Raw genomic sequence first — 19687 nt, forward strand, 5'->3', positions numbered from 1 at the left:
CTGATCTGGTTATGGCCAGTGGTCTGTCTTTTAAGTGGCGCCCTGTTGATTCAATCAGCTGGTAATATTCTCTTGTGTATTGCCCTCTCTGGAAATGTGGTTGAAAAGGTCTAGCTGGATACGGCTGACCATCTGCGTACAGACAGATAAACTCTGTATTATAGTGTCCAAAATTAAAGGGGTTGCGGGCGTAGCTGCCCGTATATGCTTCATTATCAACAAAAGAAACAACTACAAATTTCGGTATCTGCCCAATGAATACATTTTCTTGATTGCACACGCGGGTCCCCGCTGGTATGGAAAATGTTTTTAGGGTCACTCTGTCAATTACATATTTTGCATTGGTGTGCTGCAGTGCTCGACTGTGAGCCAACCTAACAGTGGGTGCAACAGATACTTTCTTTACAAACAGACTGGCAAACATTATTTTCACAGTGAATTGGACATTTCCGGGGGTCATTAGAACAAAGTCATCTTTTGACCTGATAAATTTCAGAGAAATATCTACTCCGTTTAGCCATAGTTTTTCTTGAAAAAACAGACCTGCATGTACTGGAGATATTAACTCCACCACCTTGCTTTCAACAGCGTATACATCACGTTTCACTAAACCCAAATTATCCCCTGTAATTGATGTCTCATCCATTTTACCGCCGGTATCCTTACAAAAAAGTCCTGTGCTAAACTGTGTGTCCAAGGTATCCTTTCCATAGTTGAGCAAACATTCAATGATTCCACGGTAAGGATATGTATTTGAAGACTGTGTTATTAGTCTATCACCCAACATTATATCTACTTGAGAAAAAAGGCTACTTAGTTTATAAATCCCACATCTGCAGCGTTAGCCAGTACTGTGCCATCAGGGTTTGTAATTCGTACACGTGTATACAAATATGAATCGTTCAAATCCAGATAATCTTCTCCGCTAGCAGATATGAAAAACTCGATAGGTCCACTGTCTGTTAACGCTGATATTGGTGGTATTTCCAAAAATGTAGATTTTTCGATTGATGTCTGTGTGTATGGAACCGTAAACAGATCTAGTTCGGTTTTTACACATTCTTCAGACAGATTATGAATGAATGCCATGATTATTTCCGAAAATCGTTCTAGAATATATCTTTTGACAATGCCAGAGAGCTCTGCGCCTTCTGGCAGTTGTCTTCTTTTTGATGACTCTGCGTTTTTTGCCTGTGTTTTTACGCTTTTTATACACAGTTTGGTTACGCCCACATCCTGAGGGTTTTTTTTTTAATGGCTTGCGACTGTACACCATAATTCCGTTTCCCTGCTGTCTGGCAGATACAGCATTCCTCACATTAGACACTACATCGCCTATAATACCCGTGGCTGCTGTTTTTAGGTGAGGTTTGGCCAGATTAAATCCTCTCTTTAGTAGGGGGACGGCCATCCTGAATAAATTTCTGAATATACCGCCTAATCCATTTCCATATTGAGTACTAGATCGTATAAAACCTGGTAACTCCCCACCTGCCTGATTCATATAATAGGACATATATCGACCATCATCCCTGGTGTACGGCTTGCGCGTCATTTTAATATTGCTTCACTGGCCTAAAATGTAGTTTGACAATGACTTTTCCGTATGAGAAGGGGATGAACTGGTTCTGATCGTCTCGTAGATCTATTTGAATATCAGTAATAGTTGAGCGTGACAGCGCTGTGTAATGAGGTGTGTCATAACTCAGCGTAGGCATACGTCTGATCTCATCCGCGATGTTCACACATCTAAGTAGTGGAAGTATCTACTTAGTATCTAACTAGTATCGCCTACTAGCTGGTAGTCCACTATATCACTATATACAAATATGTTATATCTGCCCGCATGAATATCTGCAGGGTGGGGGGCTATACATTTTAAATGGGGGTTGATGTGAATTTCAAACACCATGTCTGGAATGAATCCAAGAATTTCGGCCAGACGCCCTTTAAACACAATATTACAACCATCCCCTCCAGTAAAAAATATCTTATTAGTGATATTGTTGTAGTTCATAGTTATGTGTGACGTGCCTGGGTTAGACACACATTTCATATTATATTCTTTAACAATGCTGGACACCGTATTATAATAGCCTACTGATAGCCGTATCTTATTGATCTGTTTAGTTTTTGTGTCAAAGATTTCCACTTTGGAATCGTTCTCAGTAAAACTATTCCAGATCCTGGGGTATTGTATCTCAATAAGACCTACTTCATAGGGTTGTTGTAATGTGATCGGTTTTGCCAATTTTGTTCTGAACTGCCAAATCTTATTATTCGGATAAACTACTGTTGACGCATTACTAGGTAACGTAACAAAAAATCCGTTCTTATTCATCGTTCCGCCGCCTTTCACAACCAAATCAAAATGGCTAGGTTAAGTGTTTTCCACTTGTCTTTTATTGTACATCGACTATATCTTTTTCCGGTATCCATGAATTGAATTTCTCAGGCCACCCTAACCACTTCACCAGGACAATATTTTTACGAGCAGTTTTCTTTCTAGCCAGTACCTTTTCTATTTTAAACTCTTTGTTTTTATCGACAATCACCTGCTGTAACTCTGCCTCGTTAAATGTGCCTGTCAGCGTCTCACCTCCACAGTCTTTTAGTATATAAACAGGGGGGTTTCTGGCTATACGTTGCGTTATTGTAAAAAACTCATCTGTAAAAGTTTGCTCATATCCTTTTCTAAATACTCCTCTGTGTTTTGATATTCTCACAGTATCACCCAGCTGGTATTTAAAAGTCACCTTTCCGGGAGATTTCAGTTTGTACAGATTGTTAATGACGGTTTTCTCATTGTCTTTATTTACAGCGGACAGTGACATTTTTATTGACCGATGGTATGAACTGTTGTAAGCCTCCATCAAATCTTGCACCACATCAATATATCTTCGTGAGTTAACAGCTGTTAAATATTTCCACATACGTGTCTTGAATGTCCTGTTGAAACGTTCCACCACACTGGCCTTTGTCTCATTTGATGTTGAGAAATGATGAATTTTATACTGTGCTACTAATAGTTGAAAATCCTTGTTGTAAAACTCCTTACCCTCGTCTGTTTGAAGTTTCAGAGGTATACGCCCTTCTCTTAATATATCTTTAAAAGCATTTGTGACAACTGCTCCAGATTTGTTTTTAAGACATCTAACCCATGCGTATTTAGAAAATAAATCAATACATGTCAATAAGTATCGCACATTATCGTTTTCCGCAGAATATTCGGACATATCAACTAAGTCAATCTGAAACTGTTTATCAATACCACTAACCAACACCCTATTTCTAGCGAAATGTTTCAGAGCGGGTGCATGTAGTGTGTACGTATCCTGTCTTAATAAAAAGTTTTTAACATCGGGTATTGATGGAGACACCCCTGTGCAATCCTTGACGGCATCACGGAGCTTATTCACGCTACCTAACCCTCCAGGATGTGAGGGATCATAATAAATTGTTTGCGTAACCTTCTCCATGATTCCTTTAAGACACAAGTGACCTCAATAGTTTTGTTTCAACATTATTTATTCACAACTCACATCCATAACAATTATGACAGTGAAACACCTTCTATCACATATAATGTTTTGGTTAAGTTAGCTACAGCAGTTTTACTGATTATGAAAATGTGTAGTTTATGCAAATCATGTAAGATGTCACTGCATTGTTTTTCTTTCACATACATACTCATTGCATCTACAATCATAGTGTACAGAACCAATATATGGTGAACTCTCAACAACTTAAAGCCATTTGTGATGTTACTTATGACATCACAGAAGGTTTCCAATACATTGTCTCGTGTCCTTAACATTGATAATAACGTGCACCATTTCTTCCCAAGAGGGTGTGCTATGTTGCCTTCTTACAAGTATCATCAGTTTTTCTAATCTACAGACATCATAGTTATCAACACTACTTTTACTTTGGTACTTTGTAGCATCATTCACTTTGTTTGCAATGGTTTGATCTAGAATACCAGATAAACGAGATATCACATATCGCTTACTGATATTGGCATACATTACACATAGGCAATTTCCCATATTTTCAGACAGTTAATTTTTTTTTCTCATATAAATCTCTCCAGTAGTACCCAATCTCACGAATTTCTGCTATTTTGACAACGTCGTCACCAATCATAGCATCATACATTTCTTTGATTTTATCTGTGACATTCTCAGATGTTTTCAATTCATACAAAACAGTCTCAGCAACTCCTTGGATTCTACAAGCCTTAGCACTGAGGTGTTTCAATGCCAGAAAGCGTTGTACAACTGAGATGAATTTATCAGTCAATAGTCTTTTCATAATCTGTTCAAAGTGGTTTGCATAGAAACATTCGGGGATACCCCACACACATTCATGTTGTTTCTGACTTGGATGACTAATCTGACAACCATAACAGATTTCTTCCAAATAGTCATGTAGTACAATGTTGAGCAAATGTAGTGACACCATTTTAACGCTATCTATAAACAGCGATGACACCACACCGTCCAACTGATCCCCAACCACATTGCCTGAACAAACACCAACACCTGACACTTGCTCGGATCAACAGAGATGGTGCCAGAGGAGATGAGAAATGTAGGGATGAACAGAAACCTTCAGGAGATGGAGGCGGCGACAGGAATCGTTCAGGAGATGGAGAGGGCAATGATGATGATGATAATGGAGATCTGAAAACGCTAAACAACGTTTGCGGGCTAGGAGGTGTCCCGGGTGAAGGATAACACCACTCAAGACCTTCTGTGAACAAAAACATACATTTCAGTCACAGTAACAAAAAGCAAAACATTTTAAATAATTTGCAATTAAATGACACGTACAAATTAGACCCACCATTTTGCTAATTTTCGTGTCTGACGATTTTAGGTCTATAAAGGGGCCGTGGTAGAGACTGTTGTCCATCGTCATCAAATATCAGTCTCTTTCTAATACTCTCATAAGAGCTCCTTATTCTGTCTCTTCTGATGACGAGGTCAATGGTATCAAACTGTTTCTTCAAAATTTCCCAATCACACCATTGTATGAAGAACCCGTTTTTAAACCACTTGTTGTATTCTTCGTGAGAAACAGGATATGGCTTTAGCTTCCATTCTTCACGACCTCTGGCAGCAACTACCTTCTCTCTGTCTTCACACACCCGGAGAAAAATAAAGTCCTCTGCAAGTCTGTTGAAGCGATCCGCTTCAACACGGTAGATTTTAACCCCTTTGTCACTGTCCCACTGGGATACATAAACTATCTCAGGAAATCCAGTATTGTCAAGGTCTGGGCACACCACATTACGGAAAAGGACCCAGTCTTTCACCGATATTGTACACTCAGTTTTAGCATTGCTAGGTAAATCCACAACAACACTAGTGTACACCGCTAATGTCACATACCCCGCACTATATTGAATAGAATAGCAGTATCCATTGTTACCGGCATATTCTAGATCAGCTGTACAGGTTTCAGACATGCTTATAGTGAAGATCTCTGGACGACATCTCTTTTTCTGTGGTGAATAACTCATTTCAAATGTTGTACCTGTGCCGAGTCCTTCTCCTCCTCCTTCAACAGATGACTCATCTCTATATCCAAATCTGTGGGTAGACATTGTTGAAGAGTTGTTCAAGTAAATCTCCAGCAAAAAAGATTTAAGTAAAAAGGTCCTTTGGTACTAAAGGTTATCTTTTAGTGATGAAAAATAGCTGGAAAATAACAAGATTAATAGCAGGAAAACTATTCTCTAGCTAGCAAAGCATACAAGCAAGCCCTCTAGTACTGGCAGAGACCAAAAAAAAGTGTACTCCATCCATCCATCCATCTTCGTCCGCTTATCCGGTATCGGGTCGCGGGGGTAGCAGCTCCAGCAGGGGACCCCAAACTTCCCTTTCCCGAGCCACATTAACCAGCTCCGACTGGGGGATCCCGAGGCGTTCCCATGCCAGGTTGGAGATATAATCCCTCCACCTAGTCCTGGGTCTTCCCCGAGGCCCAGGGGGCATCCTTACCAGATGCCCGAACCACCTCAACTGGCTCCTTTCGACGCGAAGGAGCAGCGGCTCTACTCCGAGCTCCTCACGGATGAGCTTCTCACCCTATCTCTAAGGGAGACGCCAGCCACCCTCCTGAGGAAACCCATTTCGGCCGCTTGTACCCTGGATCTTGTTCTTTCGGTCATGACCCAGCCTTCATGACCATAGGTTAGGGTAGGAACGAAAACTGACCGGTAGATTGAGAGCTTTGCCTTCTGGCTCAGCTCTCTTTTCGTCACAACGGTGCGATAAATTGAATGTAATACCGCACCCGCTGCGCCGATTCTCCGACCAATCTCCCGCTCCATTGTCCCCTCACTCGCAAACAAGACCCCAAGGTACTTGAACTCCTTCACTTGGGGTAAGGACTCATTCCCTACCTGGAGAAGGCACTCCATCGGTTTCCTGCTGAGAACCATGGCCTCCGATTTAAAGGTGCTGATCCTCATCCCAGCCGCTTCACACTCGGCTGCGAACCGATCCAGTGAGTGTTGAAGGTCACAGGCCGATGATGCCATCAGGACCACATCATCCGCAAAAAGCAGCGATGAGATCCCCAGCTCACCAAACTGCAACCCCTCTCCACCCCGACTACGCCTCGATATATAAATAAATACTACAAACAGGATTGGTGACAAAGCGCAGCCCTGGCGGAGGCCAACCCTCACCTGAAACGAGTCCGACTTACTGCCGAGAACCCGGACACAGCTCTCGCTTTGGTCATACAGAGATTGGATGGCCCTGAGAAGGGACCCCCTCACCCCATACTCCCGCAGCACCTCCCACAGTATCTCCCGGGGGACTCGGTCATACGCCTTCTCCAGATCCACAAAGCACATATAGACCGGTTGGGCATACTCCCAGGCTCCCTCCAGGATCCTTGCAAGAGTAAAGATCTGGTCCGTTGTTCCACGACCAGGACGGAATCCGCATGGTTCCTCTTCAACCTGAGGTTCGACTATCGACCGAACCCTCCTTTCCAGCACCTTGGAGTAGACTTTACCGGGGAGGCTGAGAAGTGTGATACCCCTGTAATTGGCACACACCCTCTGGTCCCCCTTTTTGAAAAGGGGAACCACCACCCCGGTCTGCCACTCCTTAGGCACCGTCCCAGACTTCCACGCAATGTTGAAGAGGCGTGTCAACCAAGACAACCCCTCCACACCCAGAGCTTTAAGCATTTCTGGACGGATCTCATCAATCCCTGGGGCTTTGCCACTGTGGAGTTGTTTAACTACCTCAGCAACTTCCACCAGGGAAATTGACGACAATCCCCCATCATCCTCCAGCTCTGCCTCTACCATAGAGGGCGTATTAGTCAGATTTAGGAGTTCCTCAAAGTGCTCCTTCCACCGCCCTATTACCTCCTCAGTTGAGGTCAACAGCGTCCCATCCTTACTGTACACAGCTTGGATGGTTCCCCGCTTCCCCCTCCTGAGGTGGTGAACGGTTTTCCAGAAGCACCTTGGTGCCGACCGAAAGTCCTTCTCCAGGTCTTCTCCGAACTTTTCCCACACCCGCTGATTTGCCTCTTTCACGGCAGAGGCTGCAGCCCTTCGGGCCCTTCGGTACCTTGCAACTGCCTCCGGAGTCCTCTGGGATAACATATCCCGGAAAGACTCCTTCTTCAGTCGGACGGCTTCCCTGACCACCGGTGTCCACCACGGTGTTCGTGGGTTACCGCCCCTTGAGGCACCTAAGACCCTAAGACCACAGCTCCCCGCCGCAGCTTCAGCAATGGAAACTTTGAACATTGTCCACTCGGGTTCAATGCCCCCAGCCTCCACAGGGATGCACGAAAAGCTCCGCCGGAGGTGTGAGTTGAAAGTCTGTCAGACAGGGGCCTCCTCCAGACGTTCCCAATTCACCCGCACTACCCGTTTGGGCTTACCAGGTCTGTCCAGAGTCTTCCCCCACCCTCTGACCCAACTCACCACCAGATGGTGGTCAGTTGACAGGTCTGCCCCTCTCTTCACCCGAGTGTCCAAAACATACGGCCTCAGATCAGATGAAACAATTATAAAATCGATCATTGACCTTTGGCCTAGGGTGCTCTGGTACCAAGTACACTTATGAGCATCCTTATGTTCGAACATGGTGTTCGTTATAGAACAGAAGTCCAACAACAAACAACCACTCTGGTTTAAATCAGGGAGGCCGTTCCTCCCAATCACGCCTCTCCATGTGTCTCCATCATTGCCCACGTGCGCGTTGAAGTCCCCCAGCAGAACTATGGAGTCCCCCACTGGAGCCCCATACAGGACTCCATTCAAGATCTCCAAGAAGGCCGAATACTCCGAGCTCTTGTTTGGTGCATACACACAAACAACAGTCAGAGTTTCCCCCCCCACAACCCGCAGGCGTAGGGAGGCGACCCTCTCGTCCACCGGGGTAAACTCCAACGTAGCGGCGCTCAGCCGGGGGCTTGTGAGTATCCCCACACCCGCCCGGCGCCTCACACCCTGGGCAACTCCGGAGAAGAAAAGAGTCCAACCCCTATCCACGAGTATGGTTCCAGAACCGAGACTGTGCGTAGAGGTAAGCCCCACCAGATCCAACTGTGGCAGCGCACCCGACCCCAGCGGTTCCTCCCACAGGTGGTGGGCCCGTGGGTTGGAGAGAGAGGTGCCACGTAGCTTTTTCGGGCTGTGCCCGGCCGGGCTCCGTGGCAAACCCGGCCACCAGGCGCTCGCTGACGGGCCCTCCATCTGGGCCTGGCTCCAGACGGGGGCCCCGGGCTTCCTCCGGGCAGGGTCACATCATCTCTACCTCGTTTTTTCATAGGGTTTTTTGAACCATTCTTTGTCTGGCCCCTCACCTGAGACCACTTTGCCTTGGGAGACCCTACCAGGAGCACAAAGCTCCAGACAACACAGCCCTCAGGTTCATAGGGACACACAAACCTCTCCACCACGATAAGGTGATGGTTCCCGGAGAGGAAAAGTGTACTATAAGTACGGTAATATCTGCACCTCTGTTATTCTAATATTACATGTAATAAAATAGAAACAGGCAGTTTTGCATTTTGCAGCACTGATTCATGGAAATTACACAGAAACTACATGAAGCATTTCTAGGTAATCTCTACACCTCTGTTATTCTAATATTACCATGTAATACAATAGGAACAGGCAGTTTTGCATTTTGCAGCACTGATTCATGGTTGTTACACAGAAACTACCAGACGTGTTTCCATGTAAGAAGTCACAAGATTAAACATATAATTTGTAAAGTATTACCTTGAAACAAAAGCGAAATGTTTGGAACATAAGGGGTGGATGAATTTCAGCATTACAATATGGTAATTACCAATTTTAAATTCCAAGAAGTTGTATCTAATTTGGAAGGTATTATACTGATAGTAGCCTATAATACTGTGAAAACATCAACATATATTACCCCATTATTATCATGTTATTACAATATTAATATAACTATATTACCATTACCCAGATATACATATGGTTATTATCAAACCATTTTCTACTTATTACATTGGTATTTGCATGTTATTACATCTTTTACCTTCTTATCACCTTATTACCCCAGTATGACATCTTATTACTGTGATGTATTACCCAGTTATTACTTTGGTAATTACATGTTATTACCTATATATTACCTCTTTATCATCACACTGTTACCCCACTATTACAATCTTATTACCGGGCCGTAATTTGAAAGGCTACCCAAATTGTCATAATGTTGCACAAAGGAAAGAAAGAAAAAAAGTACAACTAACCAAGAGGTACATTTTTCTTCAATCCAAATTGTCTTTAATTAGCATTTTATCATCCTTGGTAATCACAATTCCTAAATATGTGTGTGTTTTTACGGGGATGCTACAAATTTGTGTATCTGAAACATCTTTAAAGGCGAGAATTTCACATTTTTTCAAATTGATATTTAAGCCAGATACTTCAGAAAATGTATCAATGTCAGATAAAGTATGAGAAACTTCTGTTTTGCTATTTAAAAAGAATGTGGTATCGTCCACCAGTTGTGAGATTTGTCTGCCATGATAATCAATACTTTTAAAATAAACAATTTTGTAGCTATATTATGAAATTTAAACTGCTTCCACTAATCTCTGCCCCCATCTTCTTTTAATATCAACAATAAGTTTGGATCAATATAATGCTGTTATGCAATATAAGCCTGAGATAAGAAAACATGAAATACAAATTGTTTTAGCATCTTTATTCATATTATCAGAAATTACAAAACAACACGCAACTCATCATCAAAAAAATGGAAGCGTTACATTCTTGATGCTGTAGTTGCTGTGTTTGAACTGCATGGGGCAATGTGTAATTACATTTCTAATAGAAAGAAAAAGGAAACGTCTCCTTATTCACCCTCAGAAAAGACATTGTAACTGGACCAAGGAAATTAAATGAAATATTTCATTTACATGTTTTTTTTCTTTGCATTTTTTCCATTAAGAGTCAGTTTGAAAACAATTGAAATGATTGAAGATCAGAATCAAAACATTCTCTCATCCCCAAAAAAACAAATATGTGTGAGTAGTATAATTAGCATCACCAGTAGCCCATTTTCTCATTGTTTAATGTGCTACACTTTGCATTTACCTCGGCCTAATATATAATAGCCTTTATCTATCCTCTTTTCTCACACTTACTCCTTTATTGCATTTACAAAAAAGTCCCCAGACGAGTCATCGTTCAACCCAATTGTGTCCTGAGGCCATGTGTAAACCTCCAGCATGATCAGGGTGTAGCCGCTCTCCTTCAAACTAGCACAGACCTGGGCCTCATTCACTGGAATCGTAGGGATCTTTAGCCCAGGCGCCCCATTATAGTAACTCATTCCCAGAGATCCGATGAGCAGGAGGTGGCCACCGGGACGTAGGAGCCTCCCAATGTTGCCCAGGGCCCTGGTGAAGGCAGCCAGGTCAGGGCTGGCACTCTCCAGACAGTAGCAGGACACGAGACAGTCGGCCCCTGCTGAAGGAAGGACGTCAAGGGCCAGAGGCTGAGGGGAGTGCACGTCAATGGGGACAATGTCCATGATGACCTGACGTAGCCTGGCAGCCTTCTCTGTCCACGCTGAGGGCCTGTTAGAGACAATGAATCACCAAATTAGATAAAAAAAACAGCTATTGTAAAGGCACACACCATTTACCTGCACTAGTTATGTAATTAATACTGTGTATCCTGTATCCTACTGACTTCCTACTCAGACTTTTCATCTACAGTAGCACCAGGTCAGCAATCTAAATGTGTCCATAACTTACTGCATTATGACCAAATAATAATATTGTCATCAGCCTCAGCTGTACTTTGCACTTTTATTATTGTCACAGTAGGCATAGTACAATGACTCATAGCTCAAGAAGAGGGCCAAAAAAAAAAAGTGAGATCTTGTGACCCTTGAAAGATGATGAACCAATGAAACCAATTATGAAGGAAAACGGTGTTACCACAAGGAGGGAGAAAGTAGAAAAAGGAACTCTAGAATGCTATGTAAAAATCAATGTAAAGTGAAAGGAGTAGCATTCTTATTTTCTCTCTATAGAACACCTTACATTACAAATATAAACCATATCCTGATGATGATACTAGTTAAACATCGAGTCATTCATAGTGACTGATATTTCAAGATATCTCAAGTCTTTAAAACGGAGTTTCTAGGGATCTGGTCGTACTGTCGTCCCTCCAGCTTGCAGACGTGCTGTAGGAAGGGTGTCCAGTCCATGCTGCAGCCTCCCTCGTCCTGGAGCCAGCACCTCAGCTCCTGCCTGTTGACCTCCAGGAAATCTGTGAGGAGCACCTTGTTGAAAGCCTCACAGCCACTCATCACCTGGTGCAAGGTGGGACCTGAACCTATGTCCACCAGCAGCTCACCACTCACATTGCCTGGAAAGGTAAGAGAGAAGTACAGTAAGACTCTGAGAAAGAGCTAATTGAGAGTCCTTTACCAAAATGCCTTGATTAATATGCAAAAAAAAATCCTTCACACTGTTATAATTATGGACAGTGTCACAGACTGTATTCTGGAATCACTTGTTGCACCAATTTGCTGAGATTATATCAAATTTCTGAATGAAGAACTTAATTCCAGATCACATTTTTGTTGGCACCAAATTCAAAATAAACACATTTATTTGACATTTTATACAGTTGTCCCTTTAATTCAGCCTGACATGTTTGGTATGTGTGGAAATCTTGAGTTCTAGAAAAACAAAGATCTTTGGGTTTGAACAGTGTTTGGACCCACCTTTAATCTATATAATAAATAGAATTAAGGTATATTATATGTTTTTTTCAGAAAAAAAAGAGTGAGAATAACGGAGAAGAAACAAAGTGTTTGTATCCAAAAATTCCCAACATCTGAAACATCTGCCTCTGACAGAAATCTAATTATTAGTGTTGAATTAAGCATACACATACATTATTATTGCAACCAATGACCTATTTTAATAAACACCAGCAACATAAGAGATTATCATCGTAATCAGGCAATATGTTTAACTCAATCTAAAGGCTTTTTATTGAGCATAAACTGTTTTTGGAATGAAGTTTACATGACCCATCACCCCGTCTCCTTACCTTCAGTGAAAGCTCTATGCAGGCATCCCAGTCTCCATGACACATGGCTGTCCTTTCTTTCAAAATCAGCCTGTGGTGGAGTGTATTCATTCTGCAGATACGCTACAGGATCAAATCCCTGCCAGATGGCTGCCATATTCGCCACTCCATTCTCTGCTCCCTTTTCTTCCATCCTCCTGTTGTTTTTGTGACTCTACCTAACACCTGTTTAGTGGTCAGCCTTCAGGTGCACCGTCAATCGCCTTATATACTTGTGTATGTCTGGGTGTGTCTGTGTCATTTTGTGTGTGTCTGTGCTTTGGGCTACTCTGAGTTTCATGGGCGGAGAGAGCAATCCTGTTTTTTGGGCCAGTGTTGCACTCCTATAGCATTTGTTCTGTTCATGTTCCCTGTCCTGAGGAGCCGATACCATCAGATCAGGGGGGCTTCCTCCAACACTAGACCTGTGTTAGGAAAATTATGATTTACATAATTTTCCTCTGGTTGTTATTAAACTGTTTGCATAGAATAATATACTGATTACTCTTTTCTCTCTCTGTTAAATTAAACTGTTGTGTGGATATTGTTAAGAAACCAAAACACTGCTTGCTCCCAAAAGATAACATGGGAGCCACTGTTTTGTCCTTGTCTGAGCACAATGTGTTCCTGAGGGCATACATGCCCTCCCAGACTGAAGATAACAACTGATGACATTGACTCTGTATTATCCCTGCATATCATTGATTATAAAAAGTGGCTGTTTGAGGCTTTCTTTAGTCATTTCTCTACTTTGATGAGTGCTGAGACTGGCTCCTTGTTATGTTCACAAGTAAAAAATAAACTTTGATATAACTTCAGTGGTTCTGTCTATCCTTTGATAATGTAATTATTATAACAACACACTAATGGACTCCTCACATGGTGCTTGCGACTTACAATGACTTACATAGATACATAAAAGCTACAAGTGTATGCAGGATTTACCCCTATTATATTTTATCGACAGGAATTGATCGGTCAAACAGCAAACAGCCACCCACAATTAGTCTATAAACAAAGCATCAGGCTGTCTTTGAGATGTCACATGAACAGTTAAAGGTACTCAGGCTAACAAAGAATACCATACTTCCTCCGTTCAATTAGGCCTAAGTAACACACCCAAGGCTTCCATCCTTAACCGTTTTGCCAGCAGCGTGTTAGCATTTGACCATGGTACTGTGTGTACACAGCGTGTGCAGACTGTAGTTACAGTATTGCCTGAGGCCTTTTGGGGGAGCAACACTTTGTTTGATGTTCCGTGTGAGCTTGCAAACAAAAGTGTATTGGGAGTTGCACCTCAAGTTGCCTCCAGCCTGAAATTATCTTTGCTATTAAAATGTGAAAAGAACTGCAGAATGGATTTCAAGGACTTTGCCCGCCGATTAATGGCCTCCAACGTTTATATTTTTTCTAGGAATCTTTGCGGTAACGTACTAAACAAGAGTTGAATTTGCACCGCAGCGCCGCCACGACTTGATGCTCATGACAAGAACAGCATGTATAGTTATCTTTATTGAAGTGAAAAACATTTTCAAGGACTTATTGTTGACTTCAATCACAGAACCTTGTAAAAATAATAAAGACTTCTGCTGTTGGTGCACAGTTGGTTTACAGATTCAGTGTTTTATTTGCTCTCCTACATGAAGTGTTAGCTAATTAGTGCCTCACATGACATACATTTTCAGTTTCAGCAGACTAAGAAAGTCAACAAATTCATCACACTTCACTGTAGATTTTCAGTATTGTGGTTATTTTGTACCAGGGAATAGGACAAAGCTTATTCATTGCTCCATTAAAATAGCTTACTAAATTTTAAAACCACTAGCCACAGCAGCCAGCTGACTAAACAGGGAGCCTCATCCCCTGATTCAATTCATTTTCCATCTATTCCCAGCGTAGCAGCAGCTGAACCAATGTGGAATGTGACCATGTAGTAATCAAACCTATTCTCCCCAGGAGTCTCTCAACACCTTGCTCATCTCTGTCAGCTGAACCAGAATACACACACACATACGCGCACACCCTGACCCTCTTCCCCAAAAATATTGTATTGAATAGTGTCCAATGGAGACAAGGTATTTTGGATGTGGAATTCTGCCAGGTAATCTGGTTAAAATTAGGATATTTGGAGATTACAATTAGAGTCAGACTAGAGCCAAAAAGGGGTAGAGAGTTTTCCTTTCCAGGAGAATGTGAATGCAGAGCATGTTAAATTCCCTTTGGCAAGACTTATGAGTGTGCAAACAGTCAGCGTTTATGCCCTTTGGTAAGAAAAGGGATTGTAAAAGCTGCTGAATGTACCCATTTGCAGATACAACTCAAGGAAGAAAGATAAGCTTATTTAGGAACATAAAAATAATATAATTATATATTTCGTTAGAGTACATTAATCAGCTGTTGAAAGAAATCCTCAAATGTATTCATTTATGTTTGTTGTCATAATATTAGCCAAGAAAACAAATTACATTATAACAATAATCTAGTTGTTTTTACAAACATAAACATCATAATTAGCCTAATTAAGATGAAAACAAAAACACAGTTGTATGATATAATAATTTGCCTTTGTTGAATTATTGAATATTTATATCAACAGTAAAAGGTGTAGCCCAGGAACCTTGGCAACTTTGCCATTTTTACCAAGGTCGTCCTCTCACTCGTCTCTAACACGCCGCTCTTTGCTGTCGTGGTCCTACTCAGTCTCACGGCAGTTTGTGATATGGTCACGTAATTTAATCTATTGATTCATGTACATGGACACGTTTATCTCGTTTGTTTTTTTTTTCGTGATGCTCAGCATCATTTAAACTAATGTATTTCAGTGGGAAGCATCTTTCGTGATCACAGCACGATTCTTTCTGCCAGTCGGCTGCAGCAGAGACGCTGTTTACAGCTTTGCTATTAATGGTATTTTCTTTTAATCAACATTTATTCAGGAGATCTTATCATGATTTATATGCATTTCTTTTAATGTTATTATTTTAGTCTTATTGCCAGGGAAGCTGGATTGCTTTGTTGTTTATTGATATTTTTTAAAACTATAACGCTACATCTATCAACATTTATTTAGATGTTATCATAGTATGCATTTCTTTATTTTAATAATATTATTTCGGTCTTATTACCGGTGAAATATTACATTATGCTGTAAGACAGAACACGGGCTGAGCGGGACGCATTCTAAGCCCATATCCCACAATGCAATGCGGGCATTCATATCAGAGAATCAGACAGTGATCATTGGGTCTTTAACGACAGAATCGCTTCAATGTACATATTTAATCAGTGTTTTTTTACCAGCAACACGTTGCTCAATTTTGTTCCAGTGAGTTATGCACCGTAATAACGTTAATAACTCTGGAAGTGATGTAGTAATTACCGCTCTGCATCTGTGAAAGGATGCTGCACATTGTACATGTGAATTTATACAATACAAATTGAATAAAATTGAATAAAAATCCTCATTGGGTAGCTGACTGTGTCTGCATTCTGTGATAGGCTAGTCGTCACAGCGCCCCTCCCCTAAGTAAGTGGGTGTAACTCGAGTGTACATTGTCCGATTGGCCCGAAACTTTTCAGGATTCATAAGAGTCCAACCCTGAGGACAAATAAAGGCCGATATTTACTTAAAGTCATAGCGCCCCCTAGTGGCAACAGGAAGTAGGCCTAAAAGTCAAGGTGCTATACTTTAACGAACTCCTCCTTACGGTGTTCATTTTAGGACATCCTCAGATCTCAGACTCAGGTGTCAGACTCAAACGAAACGGCCTCAGCGTCACAAAAACCTCTCTCATCCTCAGACCAAACGGCCTCATCCTCAGACCAAACGGCCTCATCCTCAGACCAAACGGCCTCAGCCTCAGACAAAACGGCGTCAGAAAAACCTCTGTCAGCCTCAGACCAAACGGCGTCAGCCTAAGACCAAACGGCGTCAGAAAAACCTCTGTCAGCCTCAGACCAAACGGCGTCAGAAAAACCTCTGTCAGCCTCAGACCAAACGGCGTCAGCCTCAGACCAAACAGCGTCAGAAAAACCTCTGTCAGCCTCAGACAAAACGGCCTAAGAAAAACCTCTCTCAGCCTCAAACAAAAAGTTGTCGAATTAGCTGTTAGCTATACTAACGTTAGCTTGCCTGTGGAGGCTAACGGCAGACCGCTACAATCAGCTAGCGGTTAGCTGAATGAGCCGTTAGCTAAACTAACGTTAGCTTGGCTCTGTGGAACAGATTGTGCAGTGTCGTAAATCCTCGTATAACAGCGCATGCACGAACATTTTGCGCATGTGCAGAACGGATCGTGCAGGCAGAACCATGGGCAGAACGGATCGTGTACCGACAACATCCATGCTTTCGACCATGCTTTGTAGTGAGTGTGCGTCCTTCTGCTCCGGTGAGTTTGCAAGTTATCATTTATTTTTCTTGTTGTTGTCCCATTATATATGTGTTTGATTGGATTTCGAACACCTAAATACAATTTTAAGTTAGCAATTCGCTCTGCATTCATTTGTGGCTGTAAAGTTTTGTGCATAAAATTAATGACTAATACATAGCACACAGAGTAAGCCTAGCAATTCTGGAATAGGTATTTTACATTGAAACTGTGCATAGCCCTAGGTAGGAGTTTTCGCAGATAGGTAATATTATTTAAATGTACACACAAAATTTATGGACTGAATTCAGTAAATGTTATTTCAGTTGAAATATTAATCTTTCTACAATGGAATAAAAACACATGTCAAAATCAAGTAGCTGCTTCAAAAGCTGAGAAGATTATACATTTAAATATGATTTGTTTTCAGTGGTGCCCAAACCTTTGCTATCCACAGTAATACAGTCACATTTCATTTAGTTGATATGATCTGTGTATTCGTCCAAGTCTTCTGCATGTTTTCTACTACTTTGCAATAACAGTTTAATTGTCTGTTTTCCAGAGATATTTCCAAAATGTCAGCTCAGAATGAAGATGAAAGAAGTATCCTTCCCAAACCAAGTAATCACCTAATTAGAACCAAACAAGACTGGTTGAAGGAAACTTTTGTAAAAGTAAACGCTATAGGCCTATGTCCAGTTTAACACAGGTTTTTATGCATGCCCCTTGATGTCATGAAGCTAATGAGTGTGAGATTTATCAATATGTTGTTCTCATCAAGTAATTTTGATAGATTATCTCAGAAACTTTAAATTACGAAAGATGCTTCATACTAAGTAGTGGCCTGTTCCCACTCTTGAAATGTAAATCGGGCTATTGGGCTTCAGTACAGATGAAGTTTGTAGACTAGCCTTCATGTGTTTGCCTTAAGTTGTGTGGATGCATTGATCCAGATACTTTTCAGCAATGGATTTAAACAGATGGAAATCTGTTCAACACTGGCTTCATATGGATATAAAATAAGGTATGGGTGTTGTTAGATACCAAAGCATTTCTTCTGTGCTCTTACACAGAAACACTTATGCTTATGAAACACCATTTTGTGTTTTTGATTGAACAGTGAGAGGCACCTGAGAAGACTCCTGAAGTTACTGGGGTTGAGGCGGAGAAGCCCACAGAGACCACTTGCGGAAATACGCGAAGCTGTGCAGGCAAGGCTGCCTTTTAATCATTGCTTTTATTACAACTTTTAAACGTTGTCATTAGTAACAGGATTGAACATTATTCTTGGTTGAACCATTGTAATACAGGCCTATACTTTCTAGCAATCTCAAATATGTTTTTTTTTTTAAAACATTTGAATGATAATTACTTGGGAAACATGCTTTCCCATTGGATGTTTAGCAACCTATTGAAAATTATGAACACATGATGTGTAAAATTAGCCTGGTTCTCACACATACTGATCTGCTATGCATCTCAGTCTAGCCAGTAGGTCTATCTCCACTTGTTACTGTTTGCCTGAGATAAGGAGCCAATCAAAAAATGGCTTTTTACCCCAACACGATGGAAGTAAACACGTGTTTTGCTTCCAATTGTAATGCATCCCACTCTCTTTTCTCTGCAATCATCTCTCTGAGTGGTTGTAGGCATATAGATAGATAGATAGATAGATAGATAGATAGATAGATAGATAGATAGATAGATTTTTTTATTGATCCCAAAAAAATGGGAAATAACAGTGTTGCAGCAGCAAAAATATCAGACACACAGCACACATACAGAGTAAACATTAAATAATAGGAAACAATATACATGAAATAATAGAATACTACACAAGCAATATTTTTGAAATATATACAATTTGAGTTTTTCTGTCATTGCACTAAGGTTTTCACAGAGGCTTCTATGGCTAAAAGTGGGCACATCTAACCGCAAGCAAAAATTTGTGGCTAGATATTTCCATGACACTGTTGTGGAAGAGGGAGGTGAGTAATGTAGTTTCTTTGTTATTGAAGTGCTCGTGACAGTAATTGAACATGTGGATGAGGCCAAAAACACAATGATTGTCTTCATATATGTTAAGGGTGTCCCAAAATGATTAGAAGCGACAGAGGGAAGGAGAACCTAGTTGTTGGTCAAATGCAGATCGCATTTCAGGTGCGGCGACTTGGAGCCTTCAGAATGGGGACATCAGTGCGCAACCAGGTAGTTTTTTTTCTAATTAATATACTAACAGTGATGTGAATTTTTGCTAATTTTGGAGGGAAATATATTTTCTTTATTTCTTTTTTTTTTAGAGAGCTGAAGGCTTCAACAGTATGTTGAAACGGACATGGACTAAGAAATGGCTGACCAGGTTTGAGGTATTCCAGCAAATGTTGTAAAAATGCCACATAATGACATGATCTTTAACATGCCCTGTAGGCATTTATGTATATATATATATATATATATAATATTTAGTGTTGGTCAGCTTGATCTATAGAGCTGGTAAGTCCCGCCCCTTCCGCTAATCGCCCTGGACCTCAAAGTGGAAAAACCGTCAATGCAAGTGAATGGGAGAAAATAATTATTTTCTGTACCTGTTTGAATTTTGCCATGAATGTGAACATATGTTGTGTGTGAATTTTTTATATAATTTTTCGTGTAAAGAATGCTTCAATTTAGCGGGTAGAATTTTGATACGGTTAGACTT

At 41.3% G+C, this 19687-nt stretch overlaps 2 protein-coding genes and 1 pseudogene across 2 annotated transcripts in view; 2 read left to right on the forward strand and 1 right to left on the reverse strand.

Annotated features, from left to right (window-relative positions):
• LOC116055156 (SE-cephalotoxin-like) overlaps positions 1 to 19687 on the forward strand; it is a 521701-nt gene that overhangs the window by 215448 nt on the left and 286566 nt on the right. The gene's annotated exons all lie outside the window — the stretch shown is intronic.
• Positions 1 to 19687, forward strand: part of LOC116062301 — a 1036964-nt pseudogene that overhangs the window by 204678 nt on the left and 812599 nt on the right.
• On the reverse strand, positions 10429 to 12879 carry LOC116055161 (phenylethanolamine N-methyltransferase-like). Its single transcript, XM_031306966.2, has 3 exons — positions 12605 to 12879; positions 11701 to 11911; positions 10429 to 11109 (listed from the first exon to the last, which is right to left on the reverse strand). Exons 1-3 carry the CDS (start codon positions 12774 to 12776, stop codon positions 10671 to 10673), a joined length of 822 nt encoding a protein of 273 aa, XP_031162826.1. The 5' UTR covers positions 12777 to 12879; the 3' UTR covers positions 10429 to 10670.

Source organism: Sander lucioperca, chromosome 21, assembly GCF_008315115.2.
Source record: "Sander lucioperca isolate FBNREF2018 chromosome 21, SLUC_FBN_1.2, whole genome shotgun sequence".
In the NCBI taxonomy this organism is placed as follows: domain Eukaryota; kingdom Metazoa; phylum Chordata; class Actinopteri; order Perciformes; family Percidae; genus Sander; species Sander lucioperca.